This window comes from Nyctibius grandis, chromosome 8, assembly GCF_013368605.1.
Source record: "Nyctibius grandis isolate bNycGra1 chromosome 8, bNycGra1.pri, whole genome shotgun sequence".
Classification (NCBI taxonomy): domain Eukaryota; kingdom Metazoa; phylum Chordata; class Aves; order Nyctibiiformes; family Nyctibiidae; genus Nyctibius; species Nyctibius grandis.
In genome coordinates, this window is record NC_090665.1 from 24755457 (window position 1) to 24781382 (window position 25926).

Genomic DNA, 25926 nt, shown 5'->3' on the forward strand with positions numbered 1-25926 from the left:
CATCTGCTCCCTTATCAGTACAGTTCAGAGACAGAATAACCAAAGCTATTCCTTAGCTGCAAGTTTATTTAGATCTATAAAGAGTTCACATCCAAAAGTCATCTACATTATTTGAACCTCCCGATAGCAAGGTTGCTTTAAAAATTTGAGTAGGTTTAAAGCTCCTACCTGTTCAGCACATGAAAATGAGAAAATCTGTTGAAACCTGTAGAAATTCCACACAATACAATTAACTCCTAGCTCTTTTATTTGTTCAAGGGTCTGAATAACGAAATTGTTTTCCAAATAAAACCTTTACAAATCGTTAAGATTATTACTGTAAACACAAAGTCTTTTGAAGTGGTATTTAAAAAATTAATTACTGAATGAATATAAACAAAAATAGCTCTAAAAGTTTTTGTACATAAAGCTTATATCATTCTCGTTTTTGCAAATACAACCGGGTACCTTTAGAAACTGAGTTTTGGAGGAATGCTCCACTGATATTTAACTGCTAGACCATCAAATGGCCCCTGTCATATTGATCTACAATGTACTTTCAAAACAAGTTCGATCAAAACCCAGTGGGGACTCTATAGTGAAAAGCAGACAGCTAATACTCAGACCAAACAATCTATGCCCAAACAAGATATCTGTCCTTTTAACAACAGTTGCTATAGAATTTTCTTCCCCTTTCATAGCTTGCCACACACAGCAGGAATTTTTTACTCTAAGCTACATTCACATTTTAAGCAAGCTGTTTATACAGACCTCAACAGAACGTGAAAACAGTGAGATAAAACAGCGCGATCATTTTAAAAGGAAAAATAATCTAGATTAGAAGGCATGTTTGTGCTTTCTAAATCTAGTGCTATTTAACTTGAACAAGAAGTACAAACATTTTAATTCTTCATTTCAGAAAGCATTCATATCTCTCTAGCATGAGATTACTCACACCAACTATTAGTACTATTACTATAATTAATACCATTTTATATGGTAGCTCTCGCTTATTACATGAAGAGTATAAGGTAGGTAGGTATGGGCATAGCTGCTTTGGTTTTATATAATTTATTTTTAAAAAAAAAAAAACAACAAAATTTTAAATGATTCTCATGTCAGACTATGAAAAATTAAATTTAGGACCAAAGAGAAAATACTATTTTCAAAATATACTATTTAGAACAATAAAAACTAAGCTATGCCTCCACTGTCACTTTCCCAATTGTTTTGATATTAAAATTCCTCTGTTTAAAATCAAGGAAGTACAAAGCTGAAATTTCAGCTGTTGTCATGACATTCAGAGATAAAGGCCAGGGGATAACTGAGTATGACCTATGAATCTACTCTGGAAGGTGCCATGTAAAGTTACAAATAAATTCCTGCAAAATTTGCAAATTTCTTGCAATTTCCCAAACAGAGATTCAGATATGCTGATATTTCTTATAGTCACAATTAAAACCTACAACAACTGTTATTAATACAATATCTATATTCAATAAAGGACTACTACAGCCCTTAAGACAAATTAAACAACATGGTTTTCAACATGTAAAATAAAATTCTTATGGAAGTCACAATAAATAGTCATAACAGATATTACACAGGGTGGTTCTGGATTTAAACACAAACTATGTTCTGGCATCTCATTACTCTTTCTCTGTTTCTGCACTCTGATGTACTTTTTACACCTAACTCTCGGGGGAAAGCTAAACAAGTCAATGCCCATTTCAAGCAATATCCGTCCTCAAAAGGTTTCATTTTGAAACTCAATTATAAGCAATCATTCCTTATGCATTCCCAAGTAATTCAGGTGCATTCTGAATCTTAACATATCTCTGTTTTTCCCTAATATAACATGTAATTATATTATTTTGCTTTATTGTGTATTGAATATAATACCTGCACATCTGTTGGAAAGCCGATGTCACTACTTAAAATAGTGTCAATATTGGCCCAAAGCACTCCAGCTAGCATTCAATTAAAGTGAGGTCTGACAGGTTGTGCTATCTTCAAGCTAGAAGTTATCTCAGCACCCCAGCGTGCTGATGAGACCATGAACTCCTACTGCTGAGCATTCCAGAGCAAGCCATTAGCCTTTGCTCTTCATTTCTTAATTTCTGATGAGTGATGTTACAACCATCATAACTTAAAACAAAGTTATCCTGGGTTTATTTCTTTGGTTGTAATATCAAGAGCTTTAAGGACTTTTTACCCAAAAGAGGTGAATTTTTTTCAAAAACTTAATCTTTTGTTAGCTAATTCTTGAAGAAAAGCCAATTTTTCAAAGGTAGAAAATAAGTTATTGTTGCTTATATTCCATAATCTTTTAATAGATGTGTCATAAATTAAGAGGATTTGTTTATTTGAAATACGTTTGAAATGTATTTGTCTTGCCACCATGAATTACCTTTTTTTAAAAAAAAAAAAAACTAAAAATCACACCTATATATCCTCCTGATGTTTGCTGCCTAAGAGCAAACAGCTCTTCTGCTTTGCTTATATTCCTGATGATGTTAAAATTAATCTCTATTACGGTGAATACTTTTATACTCATTTTTCCACTCCTTCCTCATTCTCTTACCTACCTTTCCCTCTCTAGACATAGATTGTCAGTGGGAATATTGCCTGTTTAAGAATTCTTTAAATCATACAGTGATTTATTCACTGACCATACTGTATATGATTAACGGAAAAAATTTACTACTCTTTGTTTTCATCCGCAAGGTTTGCACAAGTCCATGTGTAAGGTCCATTTCCCCTAGCCACCACAGAGTTGTTAAAATGTTTGACTGGCATGGCTCTTGTCTGATATAAGGAAGGATGCCTAAAAATGACTGATGAAGAGTGTGGAAAGTAAAATAGCTAGAAAACACACAACGTTGCACATACACTGATTGACAAAATGACACAAACTGCACAACTGTAATCTTTGTATCTCATTCTCACCTATGCACACAATTCTGAAACGTGGAACGTGAAATCTTATTCTATAAAATAAACTCCCAAATGCTGGACTACCTAAAAAAAATAGGAGCAATGAAAGATTCAACGCTAATTTGTGATACTCAATATAAATGTAATTTGGATTCGTATATGCGTTTCCATGGTATAAGAAGCACTTATGTCACAACATTCTGATCGTTGCAATGCCTCAGCTGGGTTAGACTCTTGTGATCAAAACTGTTTGTGATCACTGACATTGCAGATCGCACAACGGCTCACAGAATCATAGAATCATTTTGGTTGGAAAGGACCTTTAAGATTATCGAGTCCAACGTTAACCTAACGCTACCAAGTCCAACACTATACCGCAGCTGCTAGCTGGGTGAGTACAACCACGCGCTGACCACTTGCTCTTCTATATGCCAGGGCTCCTTATAGCAAAACAGTTTGAATGGTGCCACTGCTGGAGGTCTGCACTGCTGGAGACACACCACACACCCACCCCCTCAAACTCCATGCACATTACCCTATCAAAATAGATTGCAATCCTCTACGTGAATGGGACCATATACAAGAACATTCTAAATCACTATTCTATTTTGTTCTGGATTGTTTTTTGGTCATTTATCAAATGACAGTGAAGTAAATCTGTTTTATTTTCTTTTTCTCTTCCCTATCAACATTTTGGAATGGTGATAGGACAGTAAAAGAGGTTGTATAAAGAATTTTTTCAACCATCCCCATCTACCATGCATTAACCGCATTCCTTCTGGATTAAACTAAAGCAGAAAATGAGCTCCAACTAGTCATGAGTATTCAGTATTCAACACTAGACTAAAATAAGAACCACAGTAAAGCTAGAAATGCACAGTGTGTGGATGTCAGGTCCTTAGCACCAACCGTACTGTTTTGCTCTACAGATCCACTCCTATTATGCAGTATTTGCTAATGTAAAGTGTAGCATATTATAAAAATACTTTTGGCAGTTATATAAATTTGACTGATTTCTTTAATTCAGTATCCTGATTAAATCAGAAAAAACAACTATTTCCACTTTTCTTGGAAACTTTTACTGGATTAATATTTTTATTATTTATTACACAAGAAAAATATGACCACCTTTATCTATTACATGCCATATTTCCTTTCTGTATTAGAGTAGTCAAATTTTCCATATGGTCTTTTGGAGTCCCATGAACTCCTTTGAAGACCCCTGAAGCTTCCAATTTTCCCTTTCACCAATCATTTTTTTTTCAATAATTGCTAGACGTTTGTTCAAGACATATTGCTATACCGAGGAGAATCTGTCCTATGCTGAAAACAAACAGTTGCACAGAATGAGTGTTCAGTGTGATGAACAGCGTTTGGAGGGAAGAGAAGTGTTGGATGAGTACAGACACTATCAAAGCTGTTCTTTACTCAAAGTGAATATTAATGACAGTTCTTTCATGTTTCAAGTTAAAATCATACAGAGCACACTGTTGCAAGGAAAATAGTTCATTTAAACATATTTTTCAATTTACAAGCAATCGATAGCTACCCAAACACATTCTTTTATTTTTCGTCAGGATGTTTGCAATCCAAAAAATGGTACCCCAAAAACTCAGTTCTTGATTCTGAAAATATGACGAGCTTATTTATAGCAAAAGTATTTCAAACCTATATAGCAAAATACTCTCATTTCAGTATACCCTCTACAAATTTTCTACATGAATACTACTTGAGCTCTTGAAAGAATATAAATAAAGTCCATAGGTGTGGTTTAGATTTCCTTATCAGATCTAGAACCACAGACTCCAAAACAAAGGGTAGTATCTTCTTTGCAAAAACAATTCACAAGTTTTGAGACTCCTGACAAATGGTCCTAATACAGTCAAATGTGATTTGATTTTTTTGAACTTCGCAATTCACAGCACATGAAACTGAGTTCAAAAGGCTCGTGTAAAATGAGCTGAACAATCATGGGACAACTCCTCTTAGTTTCTACTAATCCAGAGCAAATTCAGCTTCTAATAACTTTTTCTATCACAGCAAAAATTCTGTAAAATACTAAAATTAGTTAAAACAATGTGAATACAGCTCAAAATAAGTTACACTTTTTTTTTGTTGTTGTTAAATATGCTTTGTCTTTGGACAAGTTGATGCCAATCCAAGATAGGCTGGTATTTGCCAGCAGACTTCTGTCTGTTAAGATATTCTGAAATAACATATCTTTAAAAAAAAAAAAAAAAAACACCAACACAAAAACACAAACGTCAGGCCACAATGTTTTCAAAAATATCTTCTCTTATATGCAATCAGTGGAGCCAAAAGAAAAAAACCTCGCAAAACAAAATAATGTAGAAAGAAAGATTGCAAAGGTCACTCTGACAAATGTTTGCCAGTTGAACTGATGCATGGTGCACTACTTCAAATACAGTGCAAATGTAGATATCTCAGATATGCCAACAGAGAAGCTGAAATAAAATGGAAATCAGTTAAAAGGGGAGCTCATTTCAACAGAGATGCTAACCAGAACGCTAAAGAACTTGCACATTCAGTTCAACAAACTTACCAAAACAAAGGACTGACTGGAGCCTATTTCTGGTCAGAAGAGAGTTAAGGACATCAACCAGACTGACGTCATGCTGTTTGCATATATCGAATGTAGATTAAGACACTTTTTGACTTAAGAGCTCTTACTGCAAGCTGCCATGAGTTGACACAGACCAGTGTCCTCACCTTTAGACTAGGGGACAAATTAGGTAACCTCTCCTGAAGCAATGTCAGGTAATGCCACTACGGAATAAATGACAACTATCTGTTTTGTTGAAATTATTTGTTTTAATGAAACTAGTGCTGTGTTGAACTCTAGCAATTTTGAAAACAGGTACAGTCATTTCAATATAGTACGCAAACTGGCTTTCCACATCATAAGAAAACTGTAATGACTGCTAACACAAATACTGAACTAAACCGTTAAACATTATTTAATTTCTGCATGGGTTACTTTTCATCTCAATAGCAACCATTGTCAGTGGCACAGACAGCTAGCGTGTAAAATGCTCATGGCAAAAAAGACTACCTGTAAGAGAATCACTTGGGTAGAAGGAAGACCCTGCCATATTGTATTTTAATTTTTCCTCCAGGAAAAGAACTCATCTGGAATTAATAACTATCCTATCCATTTCCATCAAGGAATACCACATAGTTCCTTACCCAACAACAGAATACACCACCCTCCTCACCCCCAAACATCCACCCATGCACCACACACCCACCAGTTTTACAAATTTGACACCTCAAGCAAGGATCTCAATATTTATCTGAATCCATCAGACCACCAAACATCATACTATCACAATCTGATTTAGCCAATGTCATCTCAATGCATTTTATCAAATGGAACTACTATCAGTAGTTTGCAAATATCATAGGAAAAGAATATGGGCTGACAGATGAAATGAATCTCTGAGTTGTTTCTGATAAATTATTTTATCTCTAATAGGCTCAATAAGTGCCACCCTCACAAACCAGAAAGCATGAAAGTCCATAACATATTAATCTACTGAGTATCAGCAAAACGGCAGAAACAGAAATTCTCAAGTTCTGACGGGATGTAATGGGTTTTCATTTCTCCTAACTTCTCAGTGGAATCAAGACAAGTCTATAATAGAAGAGATGCATGTTTGACTCATATCTGGCTTCTGCTAGGAAATAAAAAGCTTCTGGCCTCAAACACAGAAAAGTCTCTGGACTGGTACAGTGAAAAGTGATGGAGTCTGAAAGGCACAGCCTCTTCAGATCTTCAGCACATTAAACCAGGTGAGCTGTGTGTAAGTAGCTTCACTAATACAATCTGATTTTATACTAAATAAATTATAAAAGTGATACAAATAAGAAAATAGCTGACTTTGGATGAGTATTTATTTTCCAGTACAACTCACCATCAGGAGGTAGTAGTGTCTTCTAAATTCCCAATGCATCCTTAGCATAGAGTAAGTTTTAAAATCTTTTCTTTGAAATGTTTCAGACTGGGACAAAACATTTCATATTTTCCTTCTGAAGAATAAGACTCTGCTCTTACAAATTAAGGAAAAAAAAGAAGTAAAGAAGCAGCCTTACTGGTTTGTATCTTAGTGCATCTCTGTACGATCCAAACATTGCTGCCTGTGCCCGAAGAAAGGCCTTGGCTACTCCATCACCCGTAGCTGTAGACTGCTTTTTCAGTTTATTTTTCAAGGCCGAGACCTGCATGACAGAGTGGAACAGTTAAATTAACACCTCAGAAATTGGTACAGCGAGGTACGAACCCAATCAGCAGGCAAACCATGGTGTCCACAGGTCAGCCAAAAATTCATCCTCCTCCTTAATAGCTTATCTTTTTAACTGCAAAGAGCACCTGCTGGTCTGTTAATTGAAATGAAAGCAGGGGATGATGGTAGAGTGCTAATGCAAATTGGTTTATGCTCTCTTTTTTTCCCAAGGCCTCTTGACATAAATAAGCTTAATTATTTTACAGTAAACTGCACGTGAGTCACTTTTCTGCAGATTTTTTTTTTTTCCTCGATCATAACGTGTACCTACCTGTTTTGAATGAAGACGGCTGGATATTTTTTATTTATGCTATGAAGGCTTATTTTTAAGGACTCTTAATGGTCACTTACTATTCACTTTTAGGTATTTTTTTTTTAAGTCAAGTTACTATCTTACATAATTTCTCATGCACCATGGGTGTAGCTGCTACCACTGTCAAATAGCTGAGAAAAGCTTGTGTAAATTCAGTGATACATTGTTTTTAGAATTGTCCTAGAAGACAAAACATGTGAAAGGAGAAAAAAAAAAAAAAAAAGCATAATACTTATGAGGTACCTGTAGTTAAAGAAAAAAAAAGACCACTCTTGTTTTAGTGCTTGACTTTTTTTTTGAAGGAGGTTTTTTCTTACTTGGCAAACAGCAATCACTGATTATATAGAATGGGAAAAAAATTAGAAATACTAATTTAGATGACCCTTACTTGGAGATACTTTGGAGAAAAAACATATAACTATGGAATTACTACAGTATTCTTTAAAGATATGTAGAATTACACACAGTTATAGTCTCCTAATTTTCAACGAGGGATATCTGGAGAAGTAAGTCAACTCCAATTACGTTGAATACATGTTTCTACATCTCCTTGTATTGCAATATGCCCAATAAAGCAATATTTAAGTCACTAAGAACTATACAAAGTAACAGAGTTACTCTTTAATCAAAACATTATACACACAAACTATCACCAAAACATCTTAATTCTTACAGAAATATATGCAAGAATGAGTATCTTTTTGTTTCTTTATGCAAGCAGACCCTGACTTCTCTTGTAGATGATGATTGTAATTGAAGTGTCAACCTAATTAAAAACTAAACTTTGAATAATGCTAATGAGAACTGAACATGGCATCAGAGAAAAGACCAGCTCTACAGGTGATAAACCTTCACAGTAGTGACATTTTCTAGTGTAAAGTCACAGTTACTGTGATCTGATCAAAGAGAGAGACCCCCATTGGGTCCAATTATAACTATAGTTTTGAAAAAAAAAAATTATTGAGTTATGATGTTCATAATCTATGCAGAAAGGCCTTTACAGTATAGGTCTTTTCCCCATAGCTGTGATCTTTTCAATTTATATCCAAGCTCCATAGATCTAGATAAAAGTTTAGAGCCTGATTCGTTTAGCCCATGGAAAGCATAAACCAAGGCTCATTTACGCTTTTTCGTCAAAAGAAAAGTACAAGTCTGAGTACAAAAAACAGTTACGCAGTTCAAGGTTGAAAAAAAATAAATGCACGTTTTGGTTTGGGTTTTTTTTTGTTCTGTACTGTATGTTTATTTTAAAGTTAATAAAAATAAGGTTTATTTAATTACAGGGGAAATAAATGTATATTTCCTTTGTGTAAGGAAACGGTGCTTATCAATGTTAGCTCAGTTTCACTAAAACAAAAGCAGTAGCATAAGGTCAAAAAAAAAGAATTGTCAACCTTAAAATGTTGTCTCTGTAATGACAGACAAAGCATCTTCTAAATGTAAAGGAAGGAAAAGGCAGAAAATTCTCTGCATTCTTTTAAATCTACATTCTTCTAAATTATACCTTGTGAGTTTGGGGAAATAATGGCAGATTATAAGACAGGGTCAGAGAAGAAAGGGGTAAAGATGATGCAGAGCAGAGGAATTATAGGACAAAGTGGGGGATGTGAAGGACAGTGGTATCCTCTGTTTTTCTCAGTTCTGGCAGGCCCTATGTACCCTAATATGAGTCGATAAACAGGATGCTTTAGGCAAAACGTGTTAAAAAGAATAATAGAAAGCAACAAATCTCCCACTTCACTGCAGTATTGTTACGTTATTAGTTCAACGATATTAAGAACATCCCCAAGGGCTGGCAGTTTGAAGGCAAGTTCTCTAGCACAAAAATGTGTCAGTCAGATGCACATTTTTTGTGCTGCCATCCTGGAGGGAGTTCTAGCCTCAAAAAGGCTATGCTGGGGTTCAAAGAAAGTCCCTCCAACTTCTGCTTCTCTCAGGAGGCTATGCTAAAAGGCAGGAAGAGCTCTATCAGATTATTTTGCAGAAGTACTAGGAGCACAGTGCTCTTAAGAAAAAGCCTGCAGAGATAATGTGGGCCACAACCCTGATTTCCCAGTCGTCCCAACCAGAGTCCTGGCTGAAGCACTCCTGAAGCACCCCTGAGACCTGCCTAGGTTTCCTTCAACCTGAGCTCAGCAAACATGCATGCAGAGGGACAGTGCTTTCTCAGGGCTTATCCCACCATTGAGTGATGGCAAACCCAAGCTGCGCGTTTGGGTAGGTTGCCAGCAAATTCTCCCAGTTCCACAGTTTAATCAAAGATAGCATGATAAAGTTGTTATTACAGTCAATACAGTAGGTACAGATAAAAGACTGGGTGCTTTGAACTACTTAAAAGGACCTGGTGCGCAGCAGGATTGTGATTGCTTAGATCTATGAACCTAAAACCAAGGAACTGCGAGACCCCTTTGGGTGACACCATTAATAGCTCTTAAAATTTCAAAGAAAATACACAGTTCTGGCACCAAGCCAAAAAAATACCAAGCAGCATCTTTATCAAAATATTTTCCTCATATATGCTTTAATCCATCTATCTATGATGAAGAATGCCAAACTATTTTCTCCCCTTCTTTTCATGTCTTAAGCAGAAATAGCCTTTTACAAAGTTTAAAAATAAAGAACTGCAAACAAACCAACCACAGGGGTTGGAATGCTCTTAAAATTTATTTCTGGAGGACACTAGTGATCCGTTTCAGAAATGGTGTTATTAATCTATACTAGAAGCAAACTGCTTTTATCTTCTCCTAGCAATAGCTTCCCATAGGAAGGTGACTTCATTGGACTGCTAAACACTACCAACCAAGAGCAATCAGAGCTTCAGGAAGGTTTAAATCAATAGAATAGTTTTTCAGAGATTTAGAAAATCATGAGATTGATATGTGATTTTTCTTTCATATGTAAGTATATTTAAAATGTAGAAACATACTGTGTTGGTCATTAAAAAAAAAAAAAGCAGCATTATTTTTTAAAATAGTCACCCTATGTCCTTTCTAAGATTCCTAAAATATAACTATTGGATCAGAAACAGAGCATGACTAATATCTCTGCAATATTCATGTGAGTAGAACAACAGAACTGCACATAAAGTTAAAAAATAAATTAATAAAGTCATGTAACTATTAAGCAAAGCCTTTGCTCTTGCAAAAACTTAAGCACGCATACAAATTTAAGCACATATAGAAGTATTCAAAACATTTGTCGCCTGAGAAATGCAGAACCACGCACTGAGGTTCCCAATGACTACCAGATCTCTGAAAAAAAGATATCCAGATATTTCTCTGGTATCAGTGACACTTGTTATGCTTTAAACTATTTTTTGATGTTTCCCATCAGAACACGTCACTGTAAAAGTAGAGTCCGCTCTCAACAGCGAGAAAGTGAGAGAAGATGGCAGAGAAGAGAAACAAAACAAAAACCTTACAACAAAATGGAATCTGATATGATTTCAATCAATATTGTTAATGAAAGGGCTTCTACATATTTCATATTATCTACACACACAGGATTTAGGCATCTCAGACAGACCTCCAGCATTTAATCCCAAATACTTGTTTAGATGAAAACAACTAATTAAATGCAAACGTTTTCAAAACTCGTTGTACTTTTCAATCTCACGTTCTAGCTTCTAAAACTACATTGAGATTCGAGAGAGTCTCACCTCTAAGAATTTATTCAAAATAAATAGTTGCCTCATATCATTGCAAACACTGCTGACTGCTCTGAGTATAAAACTATATTATAGTTTTAAATACTATATTATAGTAATAAATAGTATAATATAATATAATATAAATAAAATACTATAAATACTATAATATAATATTATAATATAAATAAAATACTATAATATAATATTATACTATAGTATAATACTATAGTATAGTAATAAAATTATATTAGTAGTATATTTGGCTATTTTCTGATGGGAAAACATAACAAATTACGATATTTAAATTTTACAAAAAATCTTTTTAGTTGCACTGTTACACGTTGACCATAGCTTCTTTATAATACTATTAATCACTGTGTTTTCAGAAATCATTTGCACTCCCAGTAATTGTTTTATAAAATAACTCTTTAATTTTCTACATGAATTACAGCCTACTTCTCAAATGCTACTTTTAGAACAGTAATGTTCATATGCCCAATTTATGATGTTAAAATCCTGTGACTTTAAGCATCTCAAAACTGAAACTCTAAAAACCCATTTAGATTCCATATTGCATCATAGTGTGTCAGCACCACGTGCTACAAAGGCTACGTGTTTTTCAACAGCTCTATAGATTTTACGGTTAGCAATATTTAACGACCACAGAAGATGCTAAAAACCCATAAAGCCTATTGTTTTCTGAAGATCATATTTATAAAAGTCCTGCTTAGTCTATGGAGAAGTCAGTAAGACCTGGTTGCTAAACATGATGCCCTCAATTCTCCAACCTTCTTTTGAAAGTGGTCAAATTTGAGCAAAGGAGTAGTCTTTTTGTCAGAGTTAACCGCAAGCTGGTATTGTAGGATAGGGCCCAAAGTTTATAAATTTGTGTCTAAGGTCTCCTCTAATTTATATACATCACAAATGTTCTTTGTCTAATGTCTTACATTATTAAAGTGGTGACCTAAGTACTTTTGTATTAGGAAACTTTCTCCCACAGAAGTAGCTACTTATTTTCATTTTTTTTAATTAAAAAAATAATAGACAAATTCGCAGTGAAATGATGAAATTTAAAAACAAGTGTTCTTGTCAGAAGAGAGGAAAAAGAGGTTTTTTCCCCCCTCTATGAAAACAAAGGATTCCTGAAAGTCTTGCACTGATTTATTTTTCCAATTTTAAATACCTTAGGAGTAGCGGAACTGCTACTGGCATGGTAGTATTTCTAACAGTCAATAAATCTAAAATATTATGTGTGAATATTGGAATGAAGCCATTAAGAAGATTACAGCATGCAACGCAGCAGAGGGTCCACATGAAAAAAGGACTGGTAATTCAGGACAACTGTGACCACTGACCTTTGCACAGTCAGGACCACTGGTCAGTCTGACAGAATAATAGAGTTCACATGCATAGAAAGTCATCTAGCCTGTAACTATAATTTAAATGCTTAAGTGAATTATTTAAAAATGCCTTTAAACCTCATTTAATTTATTACACAGTTTATTAGACAATGCCATATAATAATGTTTTTTCAATTTTAAATTTATCATGAAAAAAATCACAATTGGAGCATTTTAATAGACATATTACTTACACATGGGTAAACTATCAAATACCTATGCTGTGAGGACATCATCAGGATTATTGATCAAGAAAATAATTACTCAATTTCCTAAGGACACAAGAAACAGTTTTAGAAAACTCTTTGAAAATACTGCATTTCTTTTGTTAGGTTGTTAACCAACCTGGAATCAATTTTTGAAAGGGATAGTAAGACTGGAGCTTCTCTTCTATTTTCATTTCTTCATTCTATTTTAACACCCTTCAGAGGTACGCATTATATGTTTTCATCAGAAGTTTTACTACCTTTGTACGTATACTTATGAGGTTTATTTATATAGGTTAAAATGCTTCACATATGTATCTTTGATATTTGTTTTAATGTTTTAAGTCTAACTTGCCATTTTGACTCTACACTCTTATGTCTTATACTTTTAAACGAGTTGTTAGCAGTTGCACTGCCCCTCAGGAATGCAAAAGACAGACAAGTATTTTGTCATTTTATGAGCCAAACATGGACATTGTCTGTGCCTTTTGTTTCCAGTTTATGCAACTATAACTGCATATGTTTTCTATGAAATTGTTTTAATTAAAGTGCTTTACAGATTGAAGTAGAGGAAGAGATGGGAATATCCAAGTTAAAAGCTTCATTATAAAATCCTCAAATTCTGCAAGTATATTTTGCATAAAACACAGTTGTTCTGTTTTGTTCTACATTAGATACGGAATGAAATATTTTAAGTCCACTGTACCATCTGGGCACTTGGATAACCTTCATTAACATTAATAATGTTAATGTAACATGCATATATCCTAGGGGAGAATATACTTCTAAAAGTACAAAGATCTGCATCCCCATTTTCCTCATGTTAGCCTACTCATTTAGAGATCATTTTGATATGCATCTGTAAAATACATGAGAAGTCCCTCTCATTGCACAAATATCCATTTTTACTGTTAGAAGGACCTCCAGCTACAACTCCACTATCTTATGGAAGATGATGCCTAATTCTCAATTCTACATCTAGCTATTATTTGACAAGATTTATCTACCTCCATGACATTATAACCTCAATCTTATTCACTGAATGCAAGGTCAGTTAAAACTACTGACACACCAGAAAATGACTCATTTTTTACTTAACTTGTTACAGTCTTGAACAATAGAGTACAGTCAAAATTACTGTATATACATGTATGTGTGTGTGTATACTTTTCATAAACATAAAATCACAAAATATCAGAATAATTTTTATATAGTCTTTTACATTTCTGAACTATAGTCGATACTGAGTCAAAAGCAAGACTGACCAGATGATCTAAATATGCTAGATTTTAACATCATTAAAATCAAAGGGAACTGACATTAATATAATCATAAAGAGTTTGATTTCTATTGTACCAAATATATACAAATTACCACCAAAACCAAAAGACATAGTATGTCACTACAGTGCCTTACTTTGATTAAGACAGTTTGTTTTTATGATTTACAATTTCAGAAAATGTAAGTCTTTGATTTCACATTTTGATATAAAATTCTTTCTGCTGACAACCATTTGTGACAGCTTGAGCATCTATAACTAAATAATGAAAACGGTGGTTTCACAATGATATTCTTTTAGAGCTCTATTGAGAAAAACAAGGTAAGTGAATTTTGTGACTATTTAAAATGATATACAGAATATGTTCCCCTATAGGCAATGAGAAAAAAAAAGGGGGGGATAGGGGGGGACACCCTCTGCAAGATCAAAGTCCAGAAAGAACTGGCACTTAATTTATCATCCTTTACAGACAAAAGACAGTTTTCGTCATTTCAAAAGGATCAGATGTCTTTTATGACAATCTGGGTTTGCAGTTTAATTTACAAATAGAATTCTAAGTAAGCAGTCTTTGCTCTGCCAAAGCAAATGACAAACAGTATAGGTTTTCATTCACGCAGCCCTCAGCAGGATAGAAGAGATTAAAATAAAACTGAAATAATTTAGAGAAAACAAATAAATGTTTCAGAAAGTTGAAGAAGATCAAAGCCTGAATTTTCTGACCCCAACTGTACAAGCATTTCTTATTATATTGACCAGTGCCATCAGATCATTAATTAAAAGGAAAGCGCTGGCAGGTGGCAGGGAAGCAGAAGCCGATAATTGGCCCCCTTCTTCTTTTTGCCTTCAAAAACTCTCTCGTTCTTTTGCAAGACATGCCACTAGGCAGACAGAAATGCCTACTTTGTAATATAATGATTAAGACGAGATGAAGAGGCTCTTGCGTTTAAAGCAGCTATGCCTAATGAATGCAGCTAGCTTTATAATTATAATCCTGCTTTTACAATAAGGAATATGATGTTCCATTCAAAATCTCCTCAACTGTCAAAAAGGTAAAAATCTCAAATATAGGGGTCTACACTTGATGCTTTTCACCCCCTTATTCCTTTTACGGCAGTTAGCAAAACCAGGCAAAAATAACTACCAGTAATTCAACCATCCATATATGAAAGAAAGAATGAAGTATCTGTAAGACTCACCACTTCACCAGGTAGGTTGTTCAGGTCATTAAAAGGGGTTTCTAGAGTGTTTGTGTCAACATTTAGCAAAACCACATCCTCCAGTGATCTATTTTTTACTCTCTGTTAAGAGGAAAAAAAAAATAGTGGAAAAGCATTTTACTATGGCATCCTCCTGAAGCACATTTTCATTACAATGTGCTAGATTATAAATGATGATTTTGCAAAGGACAATAATGGCAAAGACAACATTTTGAGCTTTAGATCTAGGATTTGTGAATTAGATGCAGGATTCAGAGTAGCTTTTTAAAAACACTTCCTCTTTATCAAACAGTAAGGTTCTATTAATAATGCCTGAAATACAAGCATATTCAAGAAATGAATTCTTGAAAACCAAGATTTACACCAAGCACAGTTAAATATACTGGAACTACACATACCTTACAACCAAGTTTCATTCTCTTTCATTTGTGAAAGATAGGATGTTAATCATATAAACAGATGTAAAACAGAGAAAACTAAGTCATTATTTGCAGATTTATGTAAGTCCCAGGCATGTGATGTCTACTAGTTTTATGGAAGAATGGATGAAACAATCTTTCATCAATGGACTTGACTAGCAGCTAAGAATTAAACAATTTGTTCCTTTCAGGAAAAAATGATAGAACCCCTTTCTATATGATCCTACAATAATACAACATAGTGCACTCCAGGAAATAATTCCAGAAGGAACTGAGTTACTTCTTTTTCAGAGCAAGCCTTTCTGTTCCATTATTTTCTGATGGAATAATGAAAAAATTCCTAGTCAAGATATCACAATCAATGTATGCAGATCTTAAGACCTTGATTCGAGAGAACAGAAGGCTATGCCTAGAGTTAAGAAGTGTACATGATAGAAGGCGCTTTTTCGGAAACACGAAAGTGCTAGTGGCTCAGACTGGGGGAGAGCCCACTTCATCAGCTTAGCAAATGTGAATTGATCCTTAGAAACTGCTTTAGCAGAAGTGTAAATCAAATGAAGTTGCCAAATCAATTATCTACTCTGCATGATAATCAGCCTACACATACAGGCTTAATGGTTTCATTCAATGGTTATGGAAAGAGGCAAAGCTATTTATGACCCAGCTATTACTTACCACTCCGGTGAGTTCTATTGTTTTGTGGTAAGTTTAAATCTGAGAAGGCTACCTCTTGGTTTTTGGCAAAAAAAATACTCATTGCTAAATTACTAATTATGAATGTTATGGGATGAATGTTAGTCAGATTTTCACAGGGACAGGAACGTAAATTATCTGGGAAGTCAGAGTGATGCTGAATTCTGATTGATGTCGACTCCAGAATAAATTTTAACTGTTATTATTGGGAAAATCTGTTGCTGAACCACTAAAAAAGGCAGAAAAAAAGCCATAATAGAGCTATTAAATAGACACAGAAACAAATCATGACGTAGTGCTTACGTGTCTCCATAAAACACTTCAAAAGTAAGATTTTAAAGAGGGACATTTTTTACTTTGTAAAGCACCTGAAGCTTAAATTTTGTAATTCTGTATGCTCAAAACCAGGGTTTTTTTTCTGAAGTATTGCCATTAAAATGATCATTTATGGCACATACACCTCATGTTTACCAGTACGCAGAAATGTGTAGTAAACTTACCTCTATTAAGCTTAAGTGGACGCCAATTAGATAAGGCATCGGTGCACTGAAGAAAAAAAAAGTGGAAAAGACAAAATTATTGTTTTAAGTACCAACTACCACAACATTTGTGGAGCAAAAAATATTTAAAATCTTGGCACATACAGTCCCTAGTTAATATTCACTGTTTAAGCCTATATTAAATGTACACAGTTGCTACTGAAATTTTTACTAGACAAGGGAAATTTTTTTTTTTTTTTTACTCTGCAGTAAAGACAACCTCAAAATAAAGGGCACTGCTCCCAGCTATGGAAGTGAGCAAGAAGATGTGTAAGGCTATCTAACTGACTTGCCGTACCTGGTTTCATTAACCAACCATACTGTACAGCAGAGCTAACCTAGCTGATGTTCTAAAAGTGGTCTATCTCTAGAACGACAATGGTTTTAAAACACCATTCTGGAGAATATGGTACCAGTTGGCCTCACCCCACTGCAAAGCCGACGTCATTAACACCAGTTTTGGTTCTGAATGTGCTTCTGAAACCCTTCCACAGTGGGTATTCGGAAGCTGTATAATATCCTATTTTACTCAAGAGAGTAAACTTCTCACTTCCAATTTGAATAAGACAAGGAACTACATTCTCAAAATAAAACAAATACCCACACAAAGCCTCTGAAGTGAGACCTTCTGCAGTACATATGCAAAAAACTGAATTAGTCAAGCTAATTTATCATGGTGTCCTATTATCTTCTGTTTCCTCCTCTAGTGAATGTGTTCTTGCAATATTTGACAAAGAATATACTCAGTATCCAGTGCTGAAGGGGAAAAACATCATCACACTTTTGGCTACTGCAAGATGACTAAAAATATTCACTCCAGATAAGCGAGTGATAGGCAACTCAGTGGGAAACAAAATACTAAAGGAGCAGAGAGAAAAGCTAAATAAAAATAATCTCTGAAAAATAAGTGGAAGGTAAGATGACTTATACAAAGTTACGCAGACAGCTGACATACAATAATTTCTCCCTTGTATTAATACGATCACCGATCTGAGCCACTGGCACCAACTGATTGGCAATTGACGTCCTGAGGCCCGGGGACAGGCTTCACTGCATCGGTTCACATGACCACATCAATTTGGTCCCAACTCTGGGAGTGAAAATAGCAATTCTCACCCACCTGCAACTGCAGCCAGTTTTAGAAAAATCTGTACACGCTATGGATTAGCCAATTGCTCTCATTAACAATGACCCACAGGAGCGGATCAACAGGGGAAAAAAAAAAAAACCACAAAACACCACACCCAAAATCCAGACTGACTGAGGCCAAAACAAGCTTTCATCACTTTTACATTACCAAAATAAAAGTTTGCTGAGACTACAAACTGTCATGGCTTAAGGTTTCTAGACAATAGGGCTTCCAAAAGGGGAAATGGAGACCCCTAAGTCCCCACACATCTTTTCTTAGCCCAATACTGAAAAATTTTAGTACCTCCTGACGACTTCATCCTTATGCCTCTGTGGACTAAACACAAGTCACATGGAATCACAAATGGGTGACCCTCCAGAGCAGACATGCATTTACATTCAGTGAGGAATGAGACAGCTTCAAATCACACTGTAATTTTTAGAACACTTTATACTACGTAACATATTTAACCAAGCCAATGAGAATAACTATGACTGATGTGTAACTGAGGATTCTTCTGATGAATATGCAGCAAAATCGATCCTCAGGTTCATCGCATCAGAGTTATCTTAGCGTTACAAATAACACGAAATGGAGAAACTAGAGTGAAAACAAGTGCTATATCACACATGCATTGTATGCACGCTTGTTTTCTTGTACATTGACGCTGTTCTAGCAGCTTCACAAGCCCTGTACTGACTTAAAACAGCTGATGATTTGCTCCATTAATAAATCTGTCATTAAAAAGGGTAGTGTGTAGCTCTTTTCTATAGAACAAAGCAACAGCTACATCATTGCAATTTTGAGAAGTTAATAGACTAAAGGTACAAAGCTAATTAGATAAACACATCTTGAAAATGCATGAAATAAAAAATGCAGGTATGGAAAGTCAATTTGATCATTTTCAGCAAAGAATAAATTTTATTACTGCTGGATTCTGAAGCCTTAACAGCAGAGGTTTGTCATATGTACATGAAATTGCTTATTATGATACAACTGGGAGCTGCTATATAGTTTTTCTCTTGTTTATGCATGTTATCACCAAAAATGTTATTAATCTACAGCATCACTGCCTCAAATTACTATGTTATGCAAAACATGTAAGTTAATTGGAAAATAATTGTCCCATTCTCATGAAAACAGGCGTGCATGTATTCCAATTCAGAAGAGACCAAATCTCATAAAAAGACATGTTGCAATTGTAACTTGAATTTTCTAATTGCATTATATTCTTAGCAGAGCATCAATGGAACAGATGCTTTATCATTCACAGACAAAATTGTCATATATTCTTTTATCAGTGACTTAGTTTGCCAAGAAATTACACAGAAATTTGATGAAATTAGCTTTCTCCTTTACAAAAATTTTATTCAAATATAATTACTATATCAATGCTCAAACTTAATTTTTGTAAAAGCTTTCTTGAAAGCCAGCCACCTACTGGGCTGAGCGCAACAATGTCTTTTTGCTTATTTAAATGTAGAAAAGAAATAACGTCTTAAAAAATATTCAGAAAATTCAATATTTTAGTAACTCTGCTGTGTTTTCTTCCTCTAGAGCTAAAAAGAAAATTACTTTCACACCTAATATTTTGCTGTCTTTTAGAAAAAGAAATTTATTATCTCTTCTTTTTTGGATGGTTGTTCTAATTCTCACATTGGAGTTCTCATAATGCAATTCGAGGCCAAGATAAGCTACGTGGGGAGAAAAAACCATCCTGAAGTAAATGTATGTTCACACACTGGACCTTGCAAGTACTCATAACCTGGCCAATCCTCACAGTCCACACTGATGCTCAGCACTGATGGGTTTGGACTGCTTTAACATCTGTTACATTATGTCTAAAACCAGTCTGTATATTAGGTTGCCTCACAGAACCTAAGAGGCTTTTTGATTAAAAAGGCAAGTGGAAAAATTCAAATAATTTTTTAATATAGATCTAACCATTTTACTCAAAGATACATTTTTCTTTTCTCATGCCCACAAGATGCATCAGCTGAGCAGTTTACATCATTTATCAAATTCTAACTTCCACAGAATTATATCATTTATCTTTATGAAATTTTGAAGATATACAGTCCAACTCATTAAAAAAAATATGGATTTCTCTCAAAGTATGTCACATGATTAACAGGCAAAGAGAAGTTGCAGGATCAGGGCCTATATTTAAGCTAGTAGATTTAAATGTATTTTATCTTTGTTTAAAAATTGGCTTACTCCCTTGGAACAAACAAAATCATCAAACTGATAATCCTCTACTTCATTTATTTGAATATCATTTCAGAACAACAGTAAGAAAATAAGAGTTCATGAGAGACATCCCAACAAAGTCTAAGTGAAGCAATGACAATGTAGTTTCTAGGTACGAAAATGCATGTTAAGCTAAAAGGAAAAAAGGCACTTTTATAAAAAGGACTTTGCTCTATCAGAATGAAAATATAAAAAAGAATTAGAAAATTATTTTATTAATTTTAAATTGACATGACCCTCTTGGACAGCACACTAGGTCTGGCCTAGCATAAAGTTTGACCTCATGAATTCATCAAGGTTTTCTAACTCAATATATTATATACCTATGAGGAAAATATTTATTCACTGTTAATATGCCAAAACATGAGGAAAGCTAAGTATTTTATGTGTTTTTATTGCACTATTCCAACCTGTCTCACAAAAGAACCATTCAAACCAGACATGAGCAGACAGAGAAATGTAAATGAACGAAAATCTGAGTTAAAAGGTCTGAATTATAGTTACTGTGGTAAATTCATCAATTGTGCATTTCCTTTCATGAACTTTATGTTTCCATTTGAACATCTCTTAAAAAGGGAAACTTTTTTTCCCCCCACTCTATTGTACTACTGTGAAAAAGAAAAAGGGATATAAATGAGTTTTACAAGTTTAAGAAACTCCATGCTTCTTTTTAATGAGTAAAGAAAATTCTCAGGTCACACCATAATGACCTAGAATCTCAACTATTATCACCATCACAAGAAGCTGTGTACAGCATCTAACATTATTATTTCTGGAAACATTATCTGTGCTTAGGAGGGGAAATAAAAAAAATCTTCTAGCATTCAGGATGCACTCTGCAGGGTACAGCTTGAATAAAGGTGTTGATCTACATTCTGAGAAGAGCACTTATGCATGATACTGAAGAAATTACAAAGCTTCTGGCAGTAAGCTCAAGTAATACAAAAACTAAACAAATATATCCAAACTCTACCCCCATCTTGGTGCATTTTATCAAAGCTAGGAGGAAAAACAATTAGGACAGAGTTTCATCAACAGAAAACTATCATTAAAGATGAAAGGCTTAGCTATAGTTGAAAGTAAAGGGAGGAGTGAGAGAAGAATATTTGATTTCTTTTTGAAAACAATAAATACGTATGAAGTATAGGAACCATCACAGAAAAAGATATACCATGGGCAAATATTGTAAACTTGACAAAAATCTATCAAAGAGACATAAGGAAACATAATGAGAATTTCTTTGAAAACAAGAAGTTCAATAGACTGGGTGGAGTTCAATGGAACATCAATATTTATACGTTCCAGAAAAAAAAAAAAACAAACGACAAAGTCCAGCAAACATACAAACATAATTTCTTTCTGTGAAGAAAAACATTATTAAGAGAAACGTACACTTAGGTTGGTAGGCATCTGACTTGGACTCGGTTTTTATATATAATAACAATTCCTGATCTCTAAAATGGCTTTAAATAGTTCATTTTTCCACCACAGATCCATTGGGTCAAGTTAAAGTGAAAGTCTCCAGGGACGGATACTCCTGTTTTAGGTGCTTTAATGGAAACTCTCATTTGGTATCTCTGGCACTACTATGAATAAAAGAAAGTAGATTTCTTAGCCTAATATATTAAAACACAGGCACGTGGAAGCATCATCCCTTGAAGGATCAGAAGTGACTCAAAAGGTGGTTCTTTCTTGTTCAACTTAAAAATTCACCAAAACCACAAAGTCTGTCATGTGAACAGAAACACATCAGGAGAAGCAGAATTCTTATAATGAAAATTTTGGAAGTATTAAAAGACTTTAAGCTCTTTCGGGAAGGGGTTGGATAGGATCCTGAACCTGGTTGAGTCTAAAATACAAATATTAAATCATTGTATAGACTTAAGGGAAACATTGATGCCTACTAACGTTTCATTCTGGAAAAACTGATCATTTTTTTTCTGAATGCTTCTATCAGTATCATTCATCTCAAATTAAATGCCAAATAGAAGAAAACTGTAACACAGCCACATTTAAATTACTGAATGCATTTTCTAGCAATAAAACAGAAACAGTTATTATAAACACAATTCTAAATGCTGCACTGATAGCAATCAGCACTGTAATTCAAGGTACCAATTCAAACACCGCCTAAAGGCATGCTGAAATATCTCTATTCAAGTCATCATTCAAGCATTGGCTGAAGTGCTTTCATAAACTGGATCCTGTATATTCAGTCACACAAGTAGTTAATGTTTTCAACAGTTACTTAGAATTACAAGACAGGTAAGAATCTCAGAAATGGGGATAACAGGTTAGCTGTCTTACCAGCAGTAGTCCAGAAGATGTGGAGGAAGCACTGGGATGTAAATGTGTTGCCAATACATTGGATATAACAATGCAGCTGACGCATGAACACAAGCAGTTAACTAAAAATAAAAACACACACACAGAATTGGCAACAAAAATATGAATAAAAAGAAAATACAAAATCTTAAATTAGTTTCTAGACACGTAAGAATCTTAACCTCCCCAAACCACCTATTACAGCATGTTTTAATTACTTTTAATTGTGTAAGTGCATCTATGAAGAACTCTGATACATGTCACTGAAATTTATTTATTTTATTATGCAGCCACAGAGTTACAACAGAGTGAGAAAACATCAAGACTGTGTTCAAAATAAGGTAGCCTATATCCAGTACATAAAACAGTACAAACCTCATTTAAAAAAAGAAAACAAAATTTTTAAAAAAAGGGACTGCCCCACATAGAAGACACCAAGCTTATGGAAAAAGACAAGACTGTCCTAATGTTTTATATCACAACAAAATTACTATCTGAGGTTAACTTGATAATAGTGCTGTTTATTAGACATGTACTTTTTACAGTAACAAAATGGAGAGCTAAAAATAATATGTAAATCCTGTCCATACAACAAGTGCTAAAACATTATGGATTTTACAGGGGAAAAAAAAAAAACAAACCCTCTTTGTGGAACAGATTAGCAGTTAAAGCTTTCACACCCTGGCTGTCTTGGACATTTGGACTTGTAAATAAAAACTATACTGCAATTTTGTACATGTATTTTTACACTAAAAATGAAAAAAAGTAATTATAAGACCATTGCAGCAGAAATCACAGACAATTACAATTTGTGCAGCATAGTTTGCTCAGCACTCAGATTAATATAACACGATTAAATATGGAAAAGAAGAGGGTCTGAAAGCTCCTGAGGGATATCATTAGGGCAAATTGCCAAAGAATGAAACATGAGCCAGTCAGGAGAGTGGGGAAGCTGCAGTAGCACCAAGGGACTTGAATGTTCGACAGTTGGAGCTTCAGTAACGTGTGAACTGCAGGTTAAGGTATCAGGAGACTCTGTTCACTGACACACAGAATGTCACTATTGACCAGCGAACTGCCCGAGCCTGACAGCTACCCTACAGAAAGCCAAGTATATCATAATTCCGTATTTAAACTCTTCGTTTCAGATTAACATCTCGTTTCTTAGCTTTACATCAAACCTCTGCAATTACTCTTATTTTAGACTTATAATAATGGCTATTTTAATAATTACAGTGTTGTTACTAAGAATTTATTGATTTGGAGGAAGAAACAAATTAGTATCTTATCCCTCTTCTACACAGTGGGATTTATGAGTTTTATTTCCATATTATCTCTCTCTGCAGTTTAACTAACACTACTGATAGCACAGTCAAGCTCAGCATCATGTTTTTTGCTCTTTTACTCAAAATGGATACAGAATTACTAATTAGTATATTCTACGTAGTATATAAATTTCAAACCACAACTACCTATATAAAAATTAGCATTTCCTATATTTCAATCACAGATTGAAATAAGTTGAGCACACAGTTATACAGGATATCCCCTGATGTATACAGCCGCCTCCTCCTCCTGTTAATAGGCATTCTTAAATTATGAATTAAGATGACTATACCATTTGCATGAAGAAATATTTGCCTATCTTATGCATATGTCTGTGTTATATTTCAGTTCTCACTTTAACAGAGGATGTGGATAATTCCTTAAAACATTTGAAGTTCTATTAACTCTCTTGTTTTACAATCTATATTTTGGTGTGGCACTCAGACTGGCATCTATTTAACATTTTTAATTAAAAAAACTCTACTACATTTTAGCATTTCTAGCAGGAAAGGTAAAGACTTGATTACTTACACATCAGGGTTTTGTTGTACTGTTCCTTGCTTTTCTATTTAATAACACCTTAATGGAACATCTTATTTAAACATTTCCGTCTATGCTGTTGCAGTAGGTTTCCAAACATTTTAGTATGGCATGAATATATTTTACAGTTTCCTGTTGTATACAGCCTGTAATACAAGCAGCTATGGGATTCTGCTGCTCTTCAAACTGTGTGACATTTTAATACTGTGCCAATTCTGCCTTTAAGCAAATACTGATAATTATGGATTTCATATTAGAAATTGCACACTTACTGGCAAATTCTTTTTTTGCCCTTTTTACTGTTTCAGCAGTGACTGCGTTTCTCAAATGCATTAGCTATTTAAATAACTTACCTCTTTAACTGACATATTCACTGTTCTAAGTAGAATGGGGACTACTGCAAATCTTGGAATAATGCTGCATGTCTTAAGTAATGAGACAGTTCAAGAGATATGAAAAGCATTTGGGGACCAGGTAGAGCCCAGCTGCTTACATCAGAACTCAGAGGTCTACAAAGGCGACACCGGCTTTGGGGGGTGTCTGACAGCACCTGCGTCTGGGAGCTGAGCCAGCCAGAGCCCCGGCAGGCACCCTGACAAACACCGGAAGAGGAGATGGTAAAGCAGAGAGCAGCACAAGCTCCTCGGTGCAGAAATGGGCATCTGTTGCTTGACCAAGCAGTGAGATCTTTTGCAGAAAACAATTCCTTACACTAATTGGGGAAAAAGGCATTTGTGTGGAGCCTGTCTGTTGACTGCTTTCTATTCCAAGAGAAATGTCACAGATCAGAAAAAATCTCATTTTCAAGACAGGTAGTCGTTATCCTAAATTATCTTGAAATCATCTCAAGGCTGTGTACAACCTCACCTATTTTGCCAGCAACAACTGGAGATTGCATCAACTATGAACTGTGATCCCCTTTACAGATAAGCTTGTATATATCACAGAATCAGGGAATGTTAGGGATTGGAAGGGACCTCGAAAGATCATCTAGTCCAATCCCCCTGCCGGAGCAGGATTGCCTAGACCATATCACACAGGAACGCGTCCAGGCGGGTTTTGAATGTCTCCAGAGAAGGAGACTCCACAACCTCTCTGGGCAGCCTGTTCCAGTGTTCGGTCACCCTCACCATAAAGAAGTTTTTCCTCATATTTATGCAGAACCTCCTATGTTCCAGTTTGCACCCATTGCCCCTTGTCCTGTCAAGGGATGTCACTGAGAAGAGCCTGGCTCCATCCTCATGACACTTGCCCTTTACATATTTATAAACATTAATGAGGTCACCCCTCAGTCTCCTCTTCTCTAAGCTAAAGAGACCCAGCTCCCTCAGCCTCTCCTCATAAGGGAGATGTTCCACTCCCTTAATCATCTTCGTGGCTCTGCGCTGGACTCTCTCTAGCAGTTCCCTGTCCTTCTTGAA

General features: G+C 34.9%; 1 protein-coding gene across 1 annotated transcript in view; it reads right to left on the reverse strand.

Moving 5' to 3' along the window:
* DENND1B (DENN domain containing 1B) overlaps positions 1-25926 on the reverse strand; it is a 160072-nt gene that overhangs the window by 33674 nt on the left and 100472 nt on the right. The window contains exons 10-13 of the mRNA XM_068406398.1: positions 22622-22722; positions 16897-16942; positions 15264-15365; positions 7030-7155 (exon numbers count right to left, since the gene is read on the reverse strand). Coding sequence (XP_068262499.1) covers positions 7030-7155; positions 15264-15365; positions 16897-16942; positions 22622-22722 — 375 coding nt within the window. The remainder of the gene's footprint in view (positions 1-7029; positions 7156-15263; positions 15366-16896; positions 16943-22621; positions 22723-25926) is intronic.